Source organism: Accipiter gentilis, chromosome 34, assembly GCF_929443795.1.
Source record: "Accipiter gentilis chromosome 34, bAccGen1.1, whole genome shotgun sequence".
NCBI classification, from domain to species: Eukaryota; Metazoa; Chordata; class Aves; order Accipitriformes; family Accipitridae; genus Astur; species Astur gentilis.
In genome coordinates, this window is record NC_064913.1 from 13,309,127 (window position 1) to 13,326,320 (window position 17,194).

Here is a 17,194-nt window from a genome sequence, read left to right on the forward strand (position 1 = left end):
GGGTGAAATTATCAAGGTGCAGGCCGCGGGAGCTGCAGGGGCCTCTGTGAGGAGACACAGCCGGTTCCAGCCGGTTCCAGCCACCACAGGCTGAGCCCCTTAGACAAGATGGTGGCACCTCTGGGAAGGAGTATTTAAGAAAGGGCAAAAACTAGGCCCAGGCAGAGGAGGAGGGGAAAAGAAGCGTGCAGCAGCCACGCAGATGCCAAGGTGAGAACAGGAGGAGGGTGATGGAGGTGCTGCAGGTGCCGGATCAGATTCCTGGTGGCCCCAGGAACAGCCCACGCCAGAGCAGGTAGGTGTTTCCTGACAGGAACTGCAGCCCATGGAGAGCCCATGCTGGAGTGGTGGGAATGTGTGAGGAAGGAGCGGCAGAGAGGAGCTGTTACGGGCTGACCACAACCCCCATGCCCCAGCACTGTTGCAGAGGGGAGGTAGAGGAGGCAGGAATGAAGGTCTGAAGAAGGGCGGGCGGGAGGTGGTGTCTTACATTTTTCTTGCCTTTGTTTCTCACTTGCAAATCTATTTTAATTGGCAATAAATTAAAGTTGAGTCTCTTTTGCTTATGATGGTAACTGGCAAGCAGTCTTCCCATCTTTATCTCAACCCACAAGCTGTCTATTTTCTCCCCCATCCAGCTGAGGTGGTGGAGTGAGGCAGGGGCTGGGTGGGCATCCCACCACCGTCAGTTATCTACAGACTAGGTCATCAGATACAGGAAGCCTTGTGGAGAGGGCAGCTCTGCTAAAAAGTATTAGCAGACTGCAATAAGCTCCAACCAGCTGCAAGATACATAAAAAAGCCACAGCCCCAACCAACTCTCTTTAAAATGTGAACTTGAAAGCTTCACATTTTTGAGAATAGGTTTTGGTATATTTTACTTCTCTACCTCCTCAAAAAGTGTGTATTCTCAAACTTCCAAAGACCTTTCAAGTCTTGTCACAACAGGGCAAAGGGCCCATCCCAAACCCTTGTGAGAACATCTTCTAATGAATCTCAGTAACACAGAAGCAACAAAAAAGATTTTTGTGACAGAGAACCTTCTGCTTGTGGCCGAGTTCCCTTAGGGGCGAGATGTCAGTTGATTACTGTAGCCTTACAAGTTTTAGATTATGTATCATACCATGTTGTAATACAGCAATGCATGCATACTCATGCACAAAGAATTTATGAATAAAAACTATAATCCTTGAGTGGCCTCATTATTCTAATTTGTCTTATAAACATTAAAGAGATGGCTTCCTAAAATAGTACATGAATAGTACATTATTTGCCATGCAAAGACTATAATAAGATAACATTAAAGATGAGAATCCTGCATTTCAAATTTATATTTGTACTCTGTTGATTGGTATAAATGAGAGAAGTGACTGTCACAAGAATGTTTATCATGCCAAAAAGAGTTTGAGAGCTGCTTATGTGAAGACAAGAACCACTGACAAGATGACAGAAAGCCCAGTATCTTGACGAGATTAAGACTTGTCATATATTCTGTCCTCTACCTCTTCCCAGTGTTTTCTCACTTTTCCCCCCAATTCAATAAACTAAACTACAGCTGTTATAGGAGGCTTTTATTTTGAACAAAACCAGTGAAAATACAATTTATACTGAAAGCCAAAGCAGAGGCAAGTCACGTTTTTTGTTGTTGTTATTTGCTAGCTGTTGTAGGTGGGATCCACTCTTGAATCTTCTTGCGAGTAGTAGAGTAAGGTACATACTGTCCAGGAGTGCCACTTAGATTGAATTTATGGTTCTCCCAGATAAATTTACGAGCAACTGGTGGATGAGTAGTTGGAGGGTCATCCGTCATTGAGTGAAGCCAGCGATGCCTTAAGAGGAAAAAGACACACTGTTATTAAGGAACATTATATGATCTGTAACAATCCTTCCTCCTGACTCCCAAGGGTTCTCCTCTGAAGAGACAACAAGTATTTATTTTGAGAGGTGGTGGTGGGGTGGAATTTAATCCAGTATGACATTGAATGAGACTACAGGATACTGATTTAAAGTAATTACACAAACATAACTGATAAGTAACAGTTCTGCTTCCAAGCAACTGAAAGCACACCCGAGTTTGAATTTCCTGTTCCTTTGTATGCTCAGTATTTGGACAGAGAGTATTTCATTGTTACATGTTTGCATGGCCTTAACCAGCCAGCCAGGTCAAGGCAGGCACTACAAATGACAAAACCACAAGGTTTGGTTTTGTTGCCTGGGATATTTTTTTTTTTTGTTGGTTTGGGGGTGGTGGTTTTTTTTTAATTACCAGAAGACTAGGCTGCACAACAATTTCAATACCACCTCCAATATGTTCATGAGGCTACCACTTGCGATGTGGATTAATGGTATAGGTTCACCTAAAACAATCACGTAAATGTTTACTGACTGCACAATGAAATGATTGATACCAATCAGTAATGGGGTAATTACCAAGTGATTATAGTGATTATCCTTTACCTATGAACTAAGTGTCAAGCCTGCCCTGTGCAAACAACATTAATGATTAAGCAAAGTATTTTCCGTAACAATTTACTGAAACACTACAGCAGGGATCAACTGAATTGATTTAATCCCATTTCTATTTCAGTGCCCACAGCAACTTTCAAACCTGAATAACACTTTAATTATCTGCCAGTTTACATGTACTTCATACTGTATGCACAGTTATGACAGAAGTAAGGTTATGAATTTTTTTGCAAGCTTATATATTTTTTACTGAGATAGAATTAAAGAGGCTTCTGCTAATCAGCTTTTGCCAAAGACTTGACCTAAAAATAACAAGTCTTCTACTACAGTTATTAGAAAGCCTAAAAATTGCATCTTCAGCTTTTAGCAACAAATCCAGCATGCTTCATCAATACAGCAAAACAAACCCACAATAAAAGTAGTGAGAAATAGACTGACAAGTATATTCTAAATCTGAAGAGCTCTACAGAAGGTTGATTATCCTTTCAGTCAAATAGCTTCTAGACATTTATTTCAGAATCTCGCTTTAAAAAAAATAGTAAAAAATCTCACTTTAAAAAAATGTCAGCCACATGTTCATTTTCTGGAAGTAAAAAACAAACAAAAACCCCAAACGAAAGGCACACATTGTAGGACTAAAGATTGCCAAGCAACTTGAATACAAAACCAGATGGAACCATAAGATCCTTTAAAAGTAAGAATAAAAACCTTGTTTAGAGGTAAAGCATGGCCTCTTATGGGAAAAGTCATTCACTTAGGAGTTTGAAAGTTATACACACATTCAGATGAAATGACCCAATGCAACATGAATGGGAAGGGGATCCCTCTCTTCCTCCCCCCACTCTCTTCTGTAAATCTGGTATCATTTATAGTATACATTTCTCACTACTTCTATTAAAGATGATGATTTTGGGTAATGATTTCTGTCTGGAAGAAGGCAGCCCCATAGCACTACTAATCACCATGTGGTCTAAGAGTACAGGATCAGGCCTTGGTCTATTTTAAACCTAGTATTACCAGCCTCTGAAATGCCCTGGCCACACTACAAAAAGCTCTGACCTTAGATGAACTCCCCCCCCCCAGTTCATGCCCATTATAAAAATTCTGTGTACTAGTGTGCTTCACACCACCTGGGATATCAGGTGTCCTATGGCAGCCAGCATCAAAGTTGGCAGAAACACTATAAAACAGCTAACTTGACAGAGGTGGGATCATATGCTCATTGCCAACAAGCTGGCTCTCCATCGCTAACACAAAGAAACACACAGTTTGTGGCATAGGAGGAAGGAGAAAAGAACAGTCCATGTATCCATTACATTCTGCCAATACTGACTTACTTAAGTAAAACTGCATTTCAAAATGCTTTGTTAGCATCAGTCCAGAGGAGCCTCAGCTTTTCAAAACCGCTTACCATAATGTATAGAGGCAACTTAAATTCACAGACCTTCACCAAGTGACATTTCTGGTAATACTGGACAGAGATCCTGCAAACAGAAACCTATTTATATACCTGTCACCATGCCTCACCCTCCTCATGCTCCCCCAGGAGTCACGCACACCAACAGGACAAACAAAAAATTGCCTTCTCAGAAAGAAATGCAGTTACAAAGCCCCTGAAAGACAGGCTAGAGCACGTGGAGCGCAACAACTGTATTAAAGCTCAGTTAAAATCAACTAGATTTCAAGCTTGCATGATGTCTGGCACCCCTGTCATGACAAAGGTACTCGTGTTGTACACTTGCTCCTTGAAACACCAGAAAAATCATCACAGTATTGACTTATTTACTTATTTAACAGAGTAGTTTTATTCTGTCATTTAAACTACCATTTTGCAGCTTTTCTAAGACTAAATCCATGAAGTGTTTTAAAATACACTATTTTTGAGTAATTAATATATTTGCTTTCAGGATTTTCTGAACCTCTATAACATCTATATAAAATCAGGCTCAGATTTAAACAGATCAGCAAACCCAATCCTTAAATCCCATTTTCTCATTGGAAAGAAGAAGAAAAATTGCTCACCTACAAGACATGTCAGTACTGCTCACTTACAAGCCATGTTGGTACAGTCACAGGTACTGAAATACCTGAAGAGATTGCAAAAGTTTCTTTAGAACTCCATCTGCTATTAAGTGTGCTTGTATTTAAGAGTTTCGGCACTTAAGCCTGGTCACAGCGGACTCCCCTTAGAAGCCCAACACGTTAGTTACAAAAGCATTTCAGTTTGCAGAGAGTCTGTTCTCTCAAACAAAAGCTCCCACTCTCCACTTAGGCAAAAATATGTAAAATCTGAAAACTTTATTTTGGGAAGACTTTCCCCTTGACAACCTCCCTCAAAGAGTCCTTTGAAGCCCCAATGTCTCATAGACTCTACTCCCAGATGCTAAAGAAAAGCTTTTCATGCACTAGATTGAACAGCATGAATAAAGAGATTTGATGTCTTGCAGATGGCCAGGTTTCTATACAAACTCTGCCTATAAATCCATGCATGGATAAACAGGATTCAAAAGCAATTAATAACTTAAACCCTACAAAGACGCAGACAACTTACACAGAGCAAAGAAAATCAGGAGGATAGCAGAAGCTCTGAAGAGGCTGAGGCAGCTTCCTGAATCACAGAGCAGAGTCCCTACCAAGCAGACTGAGGCTAGCAAAGCCTCTGGACTTTTCCTTGGGTAAACAGATGAAAGACACCTCAAAGTATCTTCAAACGCTCTCAAGACTATACAGAATTTTCTCTTGGACAAATATTTAAAAGCAAGGAGATTTCAAACTGAAGCTACAAGGGACCAGAGCCAATTATATGATGTGCAAGCTGTCAAACAAGAACGGATGCTACACAAACTCCGTAGCTACTACCATATGTGCATCTGCAGGGTTCAGGCACTGTCTACGTAAGTTCGGGATGTTTGCCAACTGGTTAGCATTCACTTTTTTCAAGCAAGTTAACCATGCTGCAATAAGACAAAAGAGAAGTGAATATGTGTGTTATGGTCAAAGGGCAGAGAAGAATGGGAAGAAAAGGAAAAAGGGACAAGAAACATGTTTTTTATTTGTTTACACATGGGAGGTAACTTTGATTTCTCATGCAAGCTACTCTAAGATACCACTGTATAGTAACGAGACAGCACCCCATTTACCTGAAAACACCACACTAGCATTTAATCTAGGTATAAAAGCCACAAATGTATCGTGAAGCTACAGAAAGGACAGAAATTTTACCTCCCCTTCCTTTTCTGTTCAACCTTTTTGTTTTGTTTTCCTTGGAGGCAGACTTGAAAAGCAGCAGTTTCACAGGAGAGTAGCACATTTCTTTACATTTCTTAGTATGTTGGCACTTCTAAGTCTCAGATGCTACATTCCTCCCTCCTTCAGCTGTCAGATCAACTAACAAAGAGATGTAGATTATTAAACTTAAGTTAAATTTGAAATATTCCGTTGTATGAAGTTAGCACTCCTGAAGCTCCTTCCAAAGTGTCAAACTTGCACCATAAGGAAATAAACATCAAAGTACAGGCCAGACATTACACGTACGTAGGACAGTGCTGGCAAAATAAAGTGTCCCTGCAAAAGGGGAAAAACTATTCTCAAAATATAGTTCTTTTTTCCCCACAGGACATAACATATTGAAACAGCAAATTATTTTTAACTAGTTTGTATACATAAACCACTTGTCAATTTGTTTTTGCAATGCATTTGGCCAAAACACAAACCAAATTACTTTAAACCAGATAAATGGTAAATGAACAGTGTGTGGACAGCCACAAAAGGCTTTGAATGTGGTGCAGACGAAGCACACCTACCATCTAGGATATCAAGCCTTGACTTGCTTGGACTTTACATACTCTCCAAAGGAAGCCTTACACCACAGCATAACCCTGTTGAAAGTGGAAAATTGGGTTCCAAATTTCTCCCCCTCAGTGGGCTCAAGATGAAGCTTCCAGAGTCATCCAAACACAAACTCATGCTCTTCCAAATTCCAGCTGCAGGAGTATCCTGATCACTGAATAGCAAATAGGAACCCATGGCAGGAATAAGCAGACACATAAGCAACTTTTTTGCATGAGATGTGAACATAACCTGAAAGTCAAGACTGATACAGGAAATTTTCTGGGGAAAAAATGCTGTTCTCTCCTCTAATCCCAAACAGATTAAGGACACTGAGATATGCAGTCCTCTTCCCTCACCTTGTTTCAGTGAAAATAACCAACAAATCCTTAGATGTGAGGATCATAGAGTCAAGAAATACAAGTGTGGAAGGGATTTAGACACCTCTGCATATGCTTTATTCCCAAGCAAGTATCAGCTACATCCACATCACTCCCAGCAGACACCTGCTTAAGTTGTTATGAAGTTGCTGTAATACTGGCTTGCTCATCTTCCCCAACCAAGTTATACCAGTGAGGATGAGTGGAATTTTTTAGTGGTAAGGATAGCAATGTCCAATCTGTATCACTCCTTCTGCAATTTAAACTTACTTCTTATTCTACCCATCCATATGTGGAAGACAGACTACACCTTTCCCTTCTGCAAGAAATTAAATGCTTCAGTATTATATCCATGGTAGTTTCCAATCCTTTTTAAGCAACTCTAATTCTTCCAACTGTCCTCAGAGGTCTGATTGTCCTTGCTGCTCTTCCCCAGACTTCTCCCACTGATCTATGTGTGTATTTGTTTTTTTTAGGAGCATGGTACCCAGAGTCAAACGCTATATCCTATATAAAAGTCTTCCTGGTAATAAACAGAAAGGAAGAGTCACTTTGCATGACTGCAGGCAGTACTTCTCTCTACTTCACAGGACAGTACACTTCTTTCTCAGCACTACAACAACGTGGACTTCCTCAACCTGCCATCCCCATAACACCTAGATCATCCTACAGCACTGCCTGGTGCTCTCCTCCTGCACACCATAAAGTAAGAGGCTGCAGGTGCCAGAAGAGCAGGGTCCTGCCCTCTGTCTCTGCACTCAGCCATATGATTTCACTCCTTCTTTTCCTCTTGTGATCATGAAGTGAGACAATGCAACTTGCTACGTTGCCAAACTTAGGAGTGCAGATAACCTGAGGCTGGCAATAACATTCAAGAAAAAAAAGCAGCACTGACCTCTTTGATTCATCTATCTATATTTTACACCCCTAATATTTCACTTCTGTGGGCAGCCTTTGATTAAGGGGAGGAAAAAAGCTGACCCTGCTTTAAGCACACTTCCTTACTAACAAACATGCCCAGGACATTTCACCTAGGCTTCAGCTTGCCTGTGATCCAAGCCTGCTTCTACCAGGGCAGGTGGGAGGGTGAATGGAGAGAACTGTAAGCTCTATAGCCCTCGCCCTAGGAAGAGAGCAAACTACATTATTATCAAGAAGTACATATTCAAGATAGCCAGTTTTACTATGAAAACTCTTTTCTTTGCCTGTGAAAATATTTTTGGTACCCTAACTAATACTTACAAGCTGCTCAGGGATTCCCAAGGAGTCACATGTTCCTCTTAATCTTAATAAACTAACATTTTCTTCCCCAAAACCTTTAAAAAGCTTTTCTACAGAGCCAAAAGTATACAATATTAAACCTGAAAGTAATTTATCCCTATCATCTTCCTGCTTGGTTTTTGATTATTTTTGAGCAAACAGAAAAAAGTTTTGCTCGTAATGAATGTATCTGTATAGAAGCTGTGACTACACCTGAATGTGAGCACATGCATGAAGCAGCATATGCCAGTTGTATAAAATAGGATCACCTGGGGCTCCTGGAGGTGATTTGCTAACTGTAGTATTTTTAGGTTGGGAGATCAATGAATGAGGAACATAAGCTGATACTGGGCATTCTAATGTTAACAGTAAAATGGAAATGAGCATAACCTACAACCCAACAATTGGAACAACTCTGTAACAGAGACATCTATGAAAGAACTAGAGTGCATACACGCATAGGTATAAACAGATTTAACTTTTATTGTTTACATGTTCACAGAGCACACCCAATCGGTGTGTTCAAAAACGGAAGTACTAAGTCCCTGCAAACAACATGCTCAAACAGCAGGAGACAAAACAAGTATTTTGGCTTTTCTAACTGTCTAACAGTGTATAATATGTCTTTGTGTAGGAAAAAAATGTGCCCAAAATCTTGTATAGCATTACAAGAAGATTAATGCTAATAATTCCCGTGCAAGTACTGAGGGAATTAAAAAAAAAAAAAAAAAATCTAGTTAACTTGTCTCCAACAAAGTAGATACCAACATCTTGGTTTTGAAGACAAGAAAACCCAGAGTAACAAAGAACACAACTAAATCTGAATAAACCACAAGCCTACATATTCTGGTACAGATTTTAAAAAAGTAACAGTCTCAATTCCCTGTATAGTAGACATACTGTCAAAACAACTCTTGATTTCCTTCAGTCTGTGATTTCAGTACATCCGTTGTCAAAAGATATTACTTGAACTCCTTCAGAATACTGAAAATATCCAGTAGTTCCTCAAAATGCTGTTTTTTCCTTTTCTCCAGTATTTGACAGAAGGTAAAAGGTAACCTAATGAATTCTCATTTATTTTTTCCAGACAGTTGTTTTCAGAACTTTTCAAGATACCAAAATGCCTTCTTCCAATTCATCACACATGATGAGGTCCATCTGATTGTATTTCAACAATCATTCATATTCCACAATCCTGAAGCCACACAACTGACCACAAAAATTATACTTTAAGACGTACAGTGTATTCAATAACCAGAAACATGGAGAAAAACAACTCTAGTATGAGTTATACTGGAAAAAAAAAAAAAAGGAAGAAAGTGTTTTTCCTGCACATCTGCTAGTGTTCTACTTCCCAAGAAAACAGTGTAATCAGTAGGATAATCAGCAGTGTAATCCTACATACAGTAGGATTTTTATAAGAGTACTACAAAATCATTACAAACTAGTTAGCATTACTATTTAAAAAAGGAAAATCTGAGTTAGCCCTGGTCTTAAACATCAATTTTGTTAGAAGTGTCATCTTTAGGCATGACAGTTGCAAAATATTTTCTGAAAGTAACATCAGCATAAACAATGTAGTAGAACCTGCTTCCACCTGCAGAGGGTAGAACCACATACCCACAAAACGCTCTACTGAGCTGAATTAACTAAAACCCAGAATCAAAAATCAGTGTTTAGAAGAAGTATTCAGATCAGAACCCAGCTGTTACAATGGTACTTTATATACTTCCCAGTTGACCCAAGGATGACAAACTTGACTCACCTTTCCATCTGCAGAAGGGAGGGCTAGTGCTTTAAGAAATAAAAAAAAACCAAAACAAAACCAACAAACTGAACAGTACTGGACAACTAAGTTTCCTGACAAAAATACCTTAGAACACAGGACTGTTTACCTTTTCATGCCCCACTGCACTGACCAGTCTTGAAAATCATACAACATTTCCTGTTTCTTCTAGGCCATTTTTTTCCACATTGATAGGAAAACAAGTTTTTCTACCTCACTAATTTATGTGATCTAAACAAGCTACTTAATCCTAGAAACATTACTCTGATACTCAGGATGAAACCCTTTATTGAGGTTTGTAAGGACACAATAAACAACACATAATCATGAGTAAAGACAAAACAAACCAAGAAAAAACATGCCTCAAAATAAGGGAAATCTTGAAAACCAGCACAGCCTAACAGTGAAAGGATAAAAACTAGAACCAAACAACAGTTATTGCGCAGACAACAAGGAACAGCCCACACTGGCATGAACATGCTAGTTTTGGAGACTGTAATGTCACTTCCAAAAAACAATGCCATTAAGCTCTTACTGGAGAAGACACAAAAAACCATTACCTGCATTAAACATAATTTTAAGGCTGTGAGAATTTGAAAGAAAATTGACTACCTAGACAGTCTACCCATGCACTTCTCAAGTGTTCTAATGAGAACCACAATTTAGGAGTTTAGATCATCAGTCTCAGCCTCGGCACAGAACATCTATCACAGGAACAATAAAACCCAGTGTTTACCAATGCTTAGTCTACCGAAGCACCTCTTACCACCTTTCATTACTTTGTGGCTGAAGTGCTATTCATATTCCTCAAGAATCAAGTAGAGATTTTAGACTTTATTTGGTATGTGTTTTTTCCCCCCGAGTTATTTAGGAAGACAAAAAAAGTATTAACAGCTGTGTGGCCAGAGAGCTTCTGGAACTCAAGATTCATTTTATTGAAATGCACAAACAGAAAATAAAAGCTTAAAAAAAATTATAGTCAAGTAACAGTCAACATACAGAGCATCCTGGCCCTTTGCTGTTCATCATCTTGTAGAGTATCAATGTGTATCAACTGAAACAATTACGCTGTTAACAGCTGTGGATTAAGGAATGTTGTTCCATCATTGCCTTACTTTCTTTAGGTTCTTGTCCAGAATGGATAATAAAAATATTTTTTCTACCTCCACCTGCTGAATGCTATCGTAGGCTTTGTGAAACCATTAAGATGGAACCACAACTAATAAGGAAAATCAGAAGACTGCCTTGACCTGCTCAATCTGGCTGGCAAAATGCTTTTTGCATTCCAAGAAGCAATGAGTGTGACTGTCAGGACAGTGAGCAATATAACACTATGAATGCAGTTCAAAATTATAAGTAACCAGTCTGAAATCTTCTGGTCATATATAAGAAGGTTGTGTCCAAGAAAACTTTATTACCATAAAATTTTGGGTTTTTTTGGGGGTTTTGTTTCTAATATTTTGCTTTGTGATACAAGAAAATATATAGGCAATTACACAATTAGTATCTGTCCACATTATTAAGCTAAATGATTTACCATTCGGGGGGCACCATACTTCCATCAACTTCCCAAAAGGTATTTTTGCCATTCATTTCGTCAGTATAGATGACCCATCTGTGTCGACCTTAAATAAACAAAGAGAAATATTGTATTAGCTCAAAAAAAAAATTCTTTTCATATAAAGGAGAGAATTCATGAAAACACAAGAAAAAGTATTTTGACTGAAAGGATCAACCACTATGGGCACTTATTTCAAAGTCAGTACAGCTTTTATTTTTTCTAAGTCTTCTGTATTTCCAGTGTTACTGTATTTTTATATGGCTGAATCTAACGCCTTCACAAGGAAGCAAGTATTAGCTATCGTAAAAGTGATGGGAAATAGGAACTCAGAAAATTTTCAGGCAGAGAAACAGGTTTGGGGATTTTTTTTTTCCCTATTAGAAGGAGTCTTTTCCAAAAGGACATTGCCATTAGTAACCCAAGATTAAACTAAGTTTCACCCATATAAAACTACCAAGCACCTGCTTTCCCAGGTACCCTACAAGTTAACCTACAGTAGGCAGAGCTTGGCCTAACCAACGTGTCAACTACTTATGTGTCACCTTCGTTGTTTTAGGTGCTACCTTTTAAAGTACTCTACAAATGTTATTTAAAATCCAATTACTTAAGGTAATAGGAAGTTTAAGCTAATCTGTGTTTCTTTGCCCTGAAGTGATCATATAAGTACAGCTGTGAGGCAGTTAAAAAGGCAGTTCTCTTTCTTCCCCCACCTGTTAAGCTACCAGCTTTTAGGTCAAGGACCAAATTCAGCTCTCAATCACTTAGTCATATAGGTATACCTACATGGAGAGCATGTGACTGGCTTGTATTTATCCCCTATTTATTATTTCAGATTGACTATGTTTGCAAACAGAATTGAGGGAAGCAGCAGAGAGACAGAAGATGTCAAAGCATTTCTATGAGCCCCTTCCCTAAGGCTCACACAAGTCAAGAATGAGGAAGACGTGCAGGCAACAAGTTCTATTTCACTAGCAGAAACTACACAACCTATACGAAGTTGGACAGTCAGTCAGGAGGCGTTCACATTAGTACACATACCAAAGAAGTTTCTTTTGTCTTCATAGTATTTGTTTCCATATTTGTCAGTTCCTATCAGGGTACCAGTCTTCAAATCATTGACCCTGTGAATTCCCAAAACAGTTTCAATTGACATCATCTTAGAATGAAGTTGTGATAGATGTTTCAAATGGCTTGATAAAAATCTGTAATGAAAACTCTTAAACACACACATGTAAAACTGTTAAAAAAACTATTCAAGTTTAAGGATTGCAAAACATAATCACCAATTCCTGCAACTAATGTCAGCGTGCCTTTCCTGTGCACCCCGCTGACAGGATAATAAAAGTCATACAAAAAGGCTTTTGGGGGCTATTATTTATTTAAAAGCTCTTTATAGTGGAAGATAAAGCAAGTCTGCAATATAGCACCATTTAACACCCACAAAACCTTAAATACTGCAGAAGGGAGTCCCAGAGACGCATGTTAATTCACTTAGTTGAAGATGTTACCATTCTTCTCAACTATTTGTTACCACCATTTCAGCTTGAATTGCCATGGAAAGTGGTCAGCACTGAAGCAGCTTAAGAGATCTCACACATCTTTGTGGGCACTAACCTCCAACAAATGAACAGTAATAATTTAAGCCATTGTGGCTGCTTGCCAAGGAAATGCATGCTAAATCCTAAATCACAACTGTAACTTTCTAGCTTTTGTCTAACCCTTAAAGATGCAAACATTTACCCTGCCACTCTGGGAGACTTACACTGATCCAGACAAGATGTATACCAGTTTCAACTCTTTATACAGAACATATTTTAACATGACTGTACATTTCAATAATTAAACTGAACCTATGATTTACATTCTATTGATAAAACCTTAAAAATACTTAAGTGGTCTTTTCTCCCTAGATCTGCATCTTTGCTTTCCTTTTTACTGACATTTATCCCAGGCAGCGTTACATAAGGAAAAGTTTACTCTCAAAGGTTTTAGTTGTTTGTAGTATTACGCACTCTCAACTCAGTCCGAAGTGACAGAAGGGATGGTTACACCCATGCTTCTGTAGTTGGGAGTTATAACCCACAGATACAGTTTTTTTGTTGCCTTTTCTCCCAGGGTGCATGAAAGCGATAATCAAACTGCCAAGTACTCATTTTAAACCTCTGTGGTCCCAGGCAGAAAGATTCTCTGACACAGCTCTCCTCTGTCAAAGAAACAAAGATCTCTAGCTCAGCTATCCAAACCCAAGCTCCCAGCTTCAGAAAAAGAAGAGCCATTTGACTGCTGCTCTCCCTTCCTTCTTCCGCTCCCTTTCTTGTAAGGATTCTTAAGCCGCTGTCCTGACTTCATGCCCCAAATACTGATATCAAACACTAAGAGGTATTCATGGCTTCCAGAGGACACTTTCCAGCCAATTTCACTAAGCCTTGGGTAAGGAGAATGTTTCCAGGCACATAGGCTCTTAGTAATTTGACTTCTACTGCATAAAACCTGTTCCAGCCACCTTAGTGGGAAACTATAGAGAAAAGCAGGGAAATCCAGAATAAAACCCTTGCAGAGAAAAAGACTCCTGACTTGGGTAAATAATTTTTACAAGTTACCAGTAATTACTTCTTAAACACATCGATTGTTGCAAGAAAGATACACCTTGATAACTCCTCCTGTAAGCACCAAGTCTATTCCTTGAGCTGGGACGGAAGATTCAATGGCTTTAAAGTTGAAGGGGAGGCAGCAGCTATGTTTGTGGCTGGTACGGTTGTGAGGATCAGATACGATTCTCTGCCTAGCACACTTCTCTCCTAACTCCAGCCTTCTGACAGAAAAAAAAAGAAAAAAAAAAAAAAAAAAAAAAAGAGACCACTGCCTCCAGTCTTGCCTGCTCCCTTTTTCTGCGTGGTAGAAAGATGTCAACACAGCCTGTGATCTTTGACTCACAGAAGCTCCCTGGCAAGACATTCATCAAGATGTGCTTCAGAAGAGGCACTCTGGTGAAACCTAATACTCAAACTCTTCTACACCTTTATTTCCCCAGCTCCATTTCTTCTTGAGAACTGCCAGTGTAACAGCTACAGCCTGAGAGGGGGAAACAAAGTGGAGAAAACAACTTGGGTGGATGACCGAAAATAATAATAGTAAAGTACTAGCCAGGGAAATCATATATTGTCTTAATTTATACTGCTTAACACCTTGAAATTTCCCTCTAAAAAGTTGTGCAAGAGGAAGCTCTATCTGAGCTGCTTTCTACAGTGGAGGCAGAAAAGCCAGAAGCTGCCTGTCACCACACCTGGTAGAAATACAAAGCTGAGACCTCCCAAAAGTCAAGCTGACTTCAGAAAAGCATACAATATTGCGCCACAAAACAAATGAGAAAATAATTTAAATATTGCAAAGGGAGCAACACATTGACTGACAGGAAGAAGACAACATGCTCAGCTGAAAGAAGAAATACGGACCTGATTGAAGGTTACTAGTGAAGTTCCTCAAAGAATGTTGATGTTAGTAGCCTTGTTTAACACTTTACAGGGCTCCTGACCAAAAAAAACCCCGAGAAACCCCACTCCCAAAAAGCACAGGGGCCTGACAGATTATGGTATTACCATACAGAGGAAGGTCACCTTATTGTACAGGAAGTTCTGTACTGTTTTCAGGGCTGGAGTGATACCACCAGAATGAAATTCAATGGTATTGAAGGTTATAGCACAAGGTGATGCACCTGGAAACTAAGATCTGAAGCACTGTGTCTGTAATCACAAGGAAAACATCTGGATGTCACAAGGCAGTAATGAGCTGCCAGTTAAGTAATGGGGGGGGGGGGGGGGGGGGAAGACAAGCTGATCCTAGGATGTATCGGGTGAACTGAGCTGTCTTCAGTGAACAAAGCAAGTACTAAAGCCACTGTATGAAAATACTGATGAGGCCTGTTCAGAAACTGTGTAAAATGTTATGTTTAACTGTTCAAAACAGATCAACTTGAACTACAAGAAATAACAGAAGAAGGGCTATTATGATAACTGGGGGGGAAAAGTCTTCATGAAGGCTCAGAAAGCTTGGCTTGTTTATTCTAGCATAACAGCCCTTGATATATAGCAGGACACTTTACCTTTGTGGATCCTCCCTCTCCCATACTCCAGACTTCCTACTGTTCAGTGTAAAAAAAAAAAAGGCTTTTTGGCTATGTGATCAGGCCTACAACATTCACCGTACCCTGAAGAAACGTTCCACTACTTTTCCAAGACCAGCTACAAAGATAACACAGGCTACTGACACTGCCGAATGTGGATCGTGTACCATTTGGACTTCGACCCTACATTTCATCAAGGATCTGAAGGAAAAAGTGTACCTTAGTAAATCTGCAGCTCCTCCTGTTTGGGAGGAGCTTCAGGCACGCTGTCAATTCAAAATAATACTCTTTGTAAGGTCGAGATGAGATGTGAGTGGGGAAAAAAAAGACAGGAGAAGGTTTAAGGGGATGAGCGTAAGGTTCTGTGCTTGGGGAACAAAGTACACGGACACGACTGGACGCAAAGGCTGCGACTAATTCTGCAGCAAATGCCACTGGGACTAGCGGGCACCCAGAGCCGAGCACAGCTCACCGGGGACTGCCAAGGAGGCAGACGTACATTTTGAAGGGTTAAAGAATTACAGCCGGTAAGGCAGATGAATTAATTCTCTGCTTCACACCGCAGGATTTCAGCAGGAGCACGGCTTTGTGCACCCGACAGCTCAAGAGAGCCGCTGCCAACCTGAAGCGGCCCGGAGCAAACGGCCGAGCGCCGCTGTCCTCCGCACAAGCACAGGCTGGACGCCGGGAAAACCTACCTGGGCAACACCGACAGCTCAGCACCGGGGAACCCACCAAGAAAAAGCAAACAACCGCCCCGGCCTGCCCGGGGAACGCTCTGACCACGGTACCCGCTGCCGACCGGGCCTCAAGGGCTGCGAGCCGTGCCGTCCGTCGGGGGGGAGCGCACGGAGGATCGCACCCCGCGGCCTCCTCCTCGGGTCCGGCCCGGCATCGCCCGCCGTCAGGCGGAACCCGCCGACCCCGCTTCGTGCGGGGCAGGCCGGCCGCGACCCGCCAAGGTGACCCGGCGGGGCGGCGAGGCGGGAGCGGGGACCCCCCCACGCACCCCTACACCCCCGGCCGCCTTCCTCCGGGCGCCCCGTTACCTCAGCAGCTGCCACAGGGCGCCGCGGACGCCGCCGTGACCGCCGAGGTGCTTCAGCGCCCGCTTCACCAGCTGCACGTACTCCGCCATCTTGAGGCGGTCCCGCCCCGCCTACCGCCCTTCGCCCTTCAGCCCGGGGCAGCACCGCCTCGTCCGCCCAGCGCCTGAGGGAAGGCGGCGGCAGCGCCTCAGCGGCCGCCATTTGCTCGGCGCTTGCCCGCGCTCCACGGCAGGGCCGGACGGGGACGGCTGCCCGGGCCGCGGCCTCTGGGGTCGTCCGGGCCCGCCGAAGCTCTCTCCTGGCCCGCTCCTGAGAAGGGGCAAGGAGGGAGAGGTAGACCCCTCCTTTGCTGCCCTGCCCCAAAGAGCGTTTGGCTACTGCTCGCGTGTGAAAATGGGCAGGAGACAAAGAACTTCAGGATAGGGACCCTCCCCCCCCCCCTTTTTAATATAAATGTCTGCTGTCTATTGCTTATTTCACACAGGTCACAAGATCTGTGATGAGAAAAGAGTTACTGTAGCGAGGAGTCCAGGATCACCTCGACCAGAAATGGGGAGAGAAGGGAGGTGACATCTTGCCCCTTGCGGACTGTGGGTGACGGTCTGAGAAGAGTTTAACAGACCTGCTTCCCCCTGGCTTTTCCCACCTCTGGCAGGCCGTTAAGGAACGTGTATCTCTTATCCACCTCTCCACCCCGCCATCTCCATCTTGCCCCACTGCCTTCTCCTGGTTCTGCACCAGCAG

The 17,194-nt window shown here is 41.6% G+C and overlaps 1 protein-coding gene across 1 annotated transcript; it reads right to left on the reverse strand.

Moving 5' to 3' along the window:
• Positions 1–1,556: 1,556 nt before the first annotated feature.
• Positions 1,557–16,555, reverse strand: NDUFA12 (NADH:ubiquinone oxidoreductase subunit A12). Its single transcript, XM_049792157.1, has 4 exons — positions 16,451–16,555; positions 12,320–12,402; positions 11,258–11,345; positions 1,557–1,829 (listed from the first exon to the last, which is right to left on the reverse strand). Exons 1-4 carry the CDS (start codon positions 16,537–16,539, stop codon positions 1,649–1,651), a joined length of 441 nt encoding a protein of 146 aa, XP_049648114.1. The 5' UTR covers positions 16,540–16,555; the 3' UTR covers positions 1,557–1,648.
• Positions 16,556–17,194: the final 639 nt, after the last annotated feature.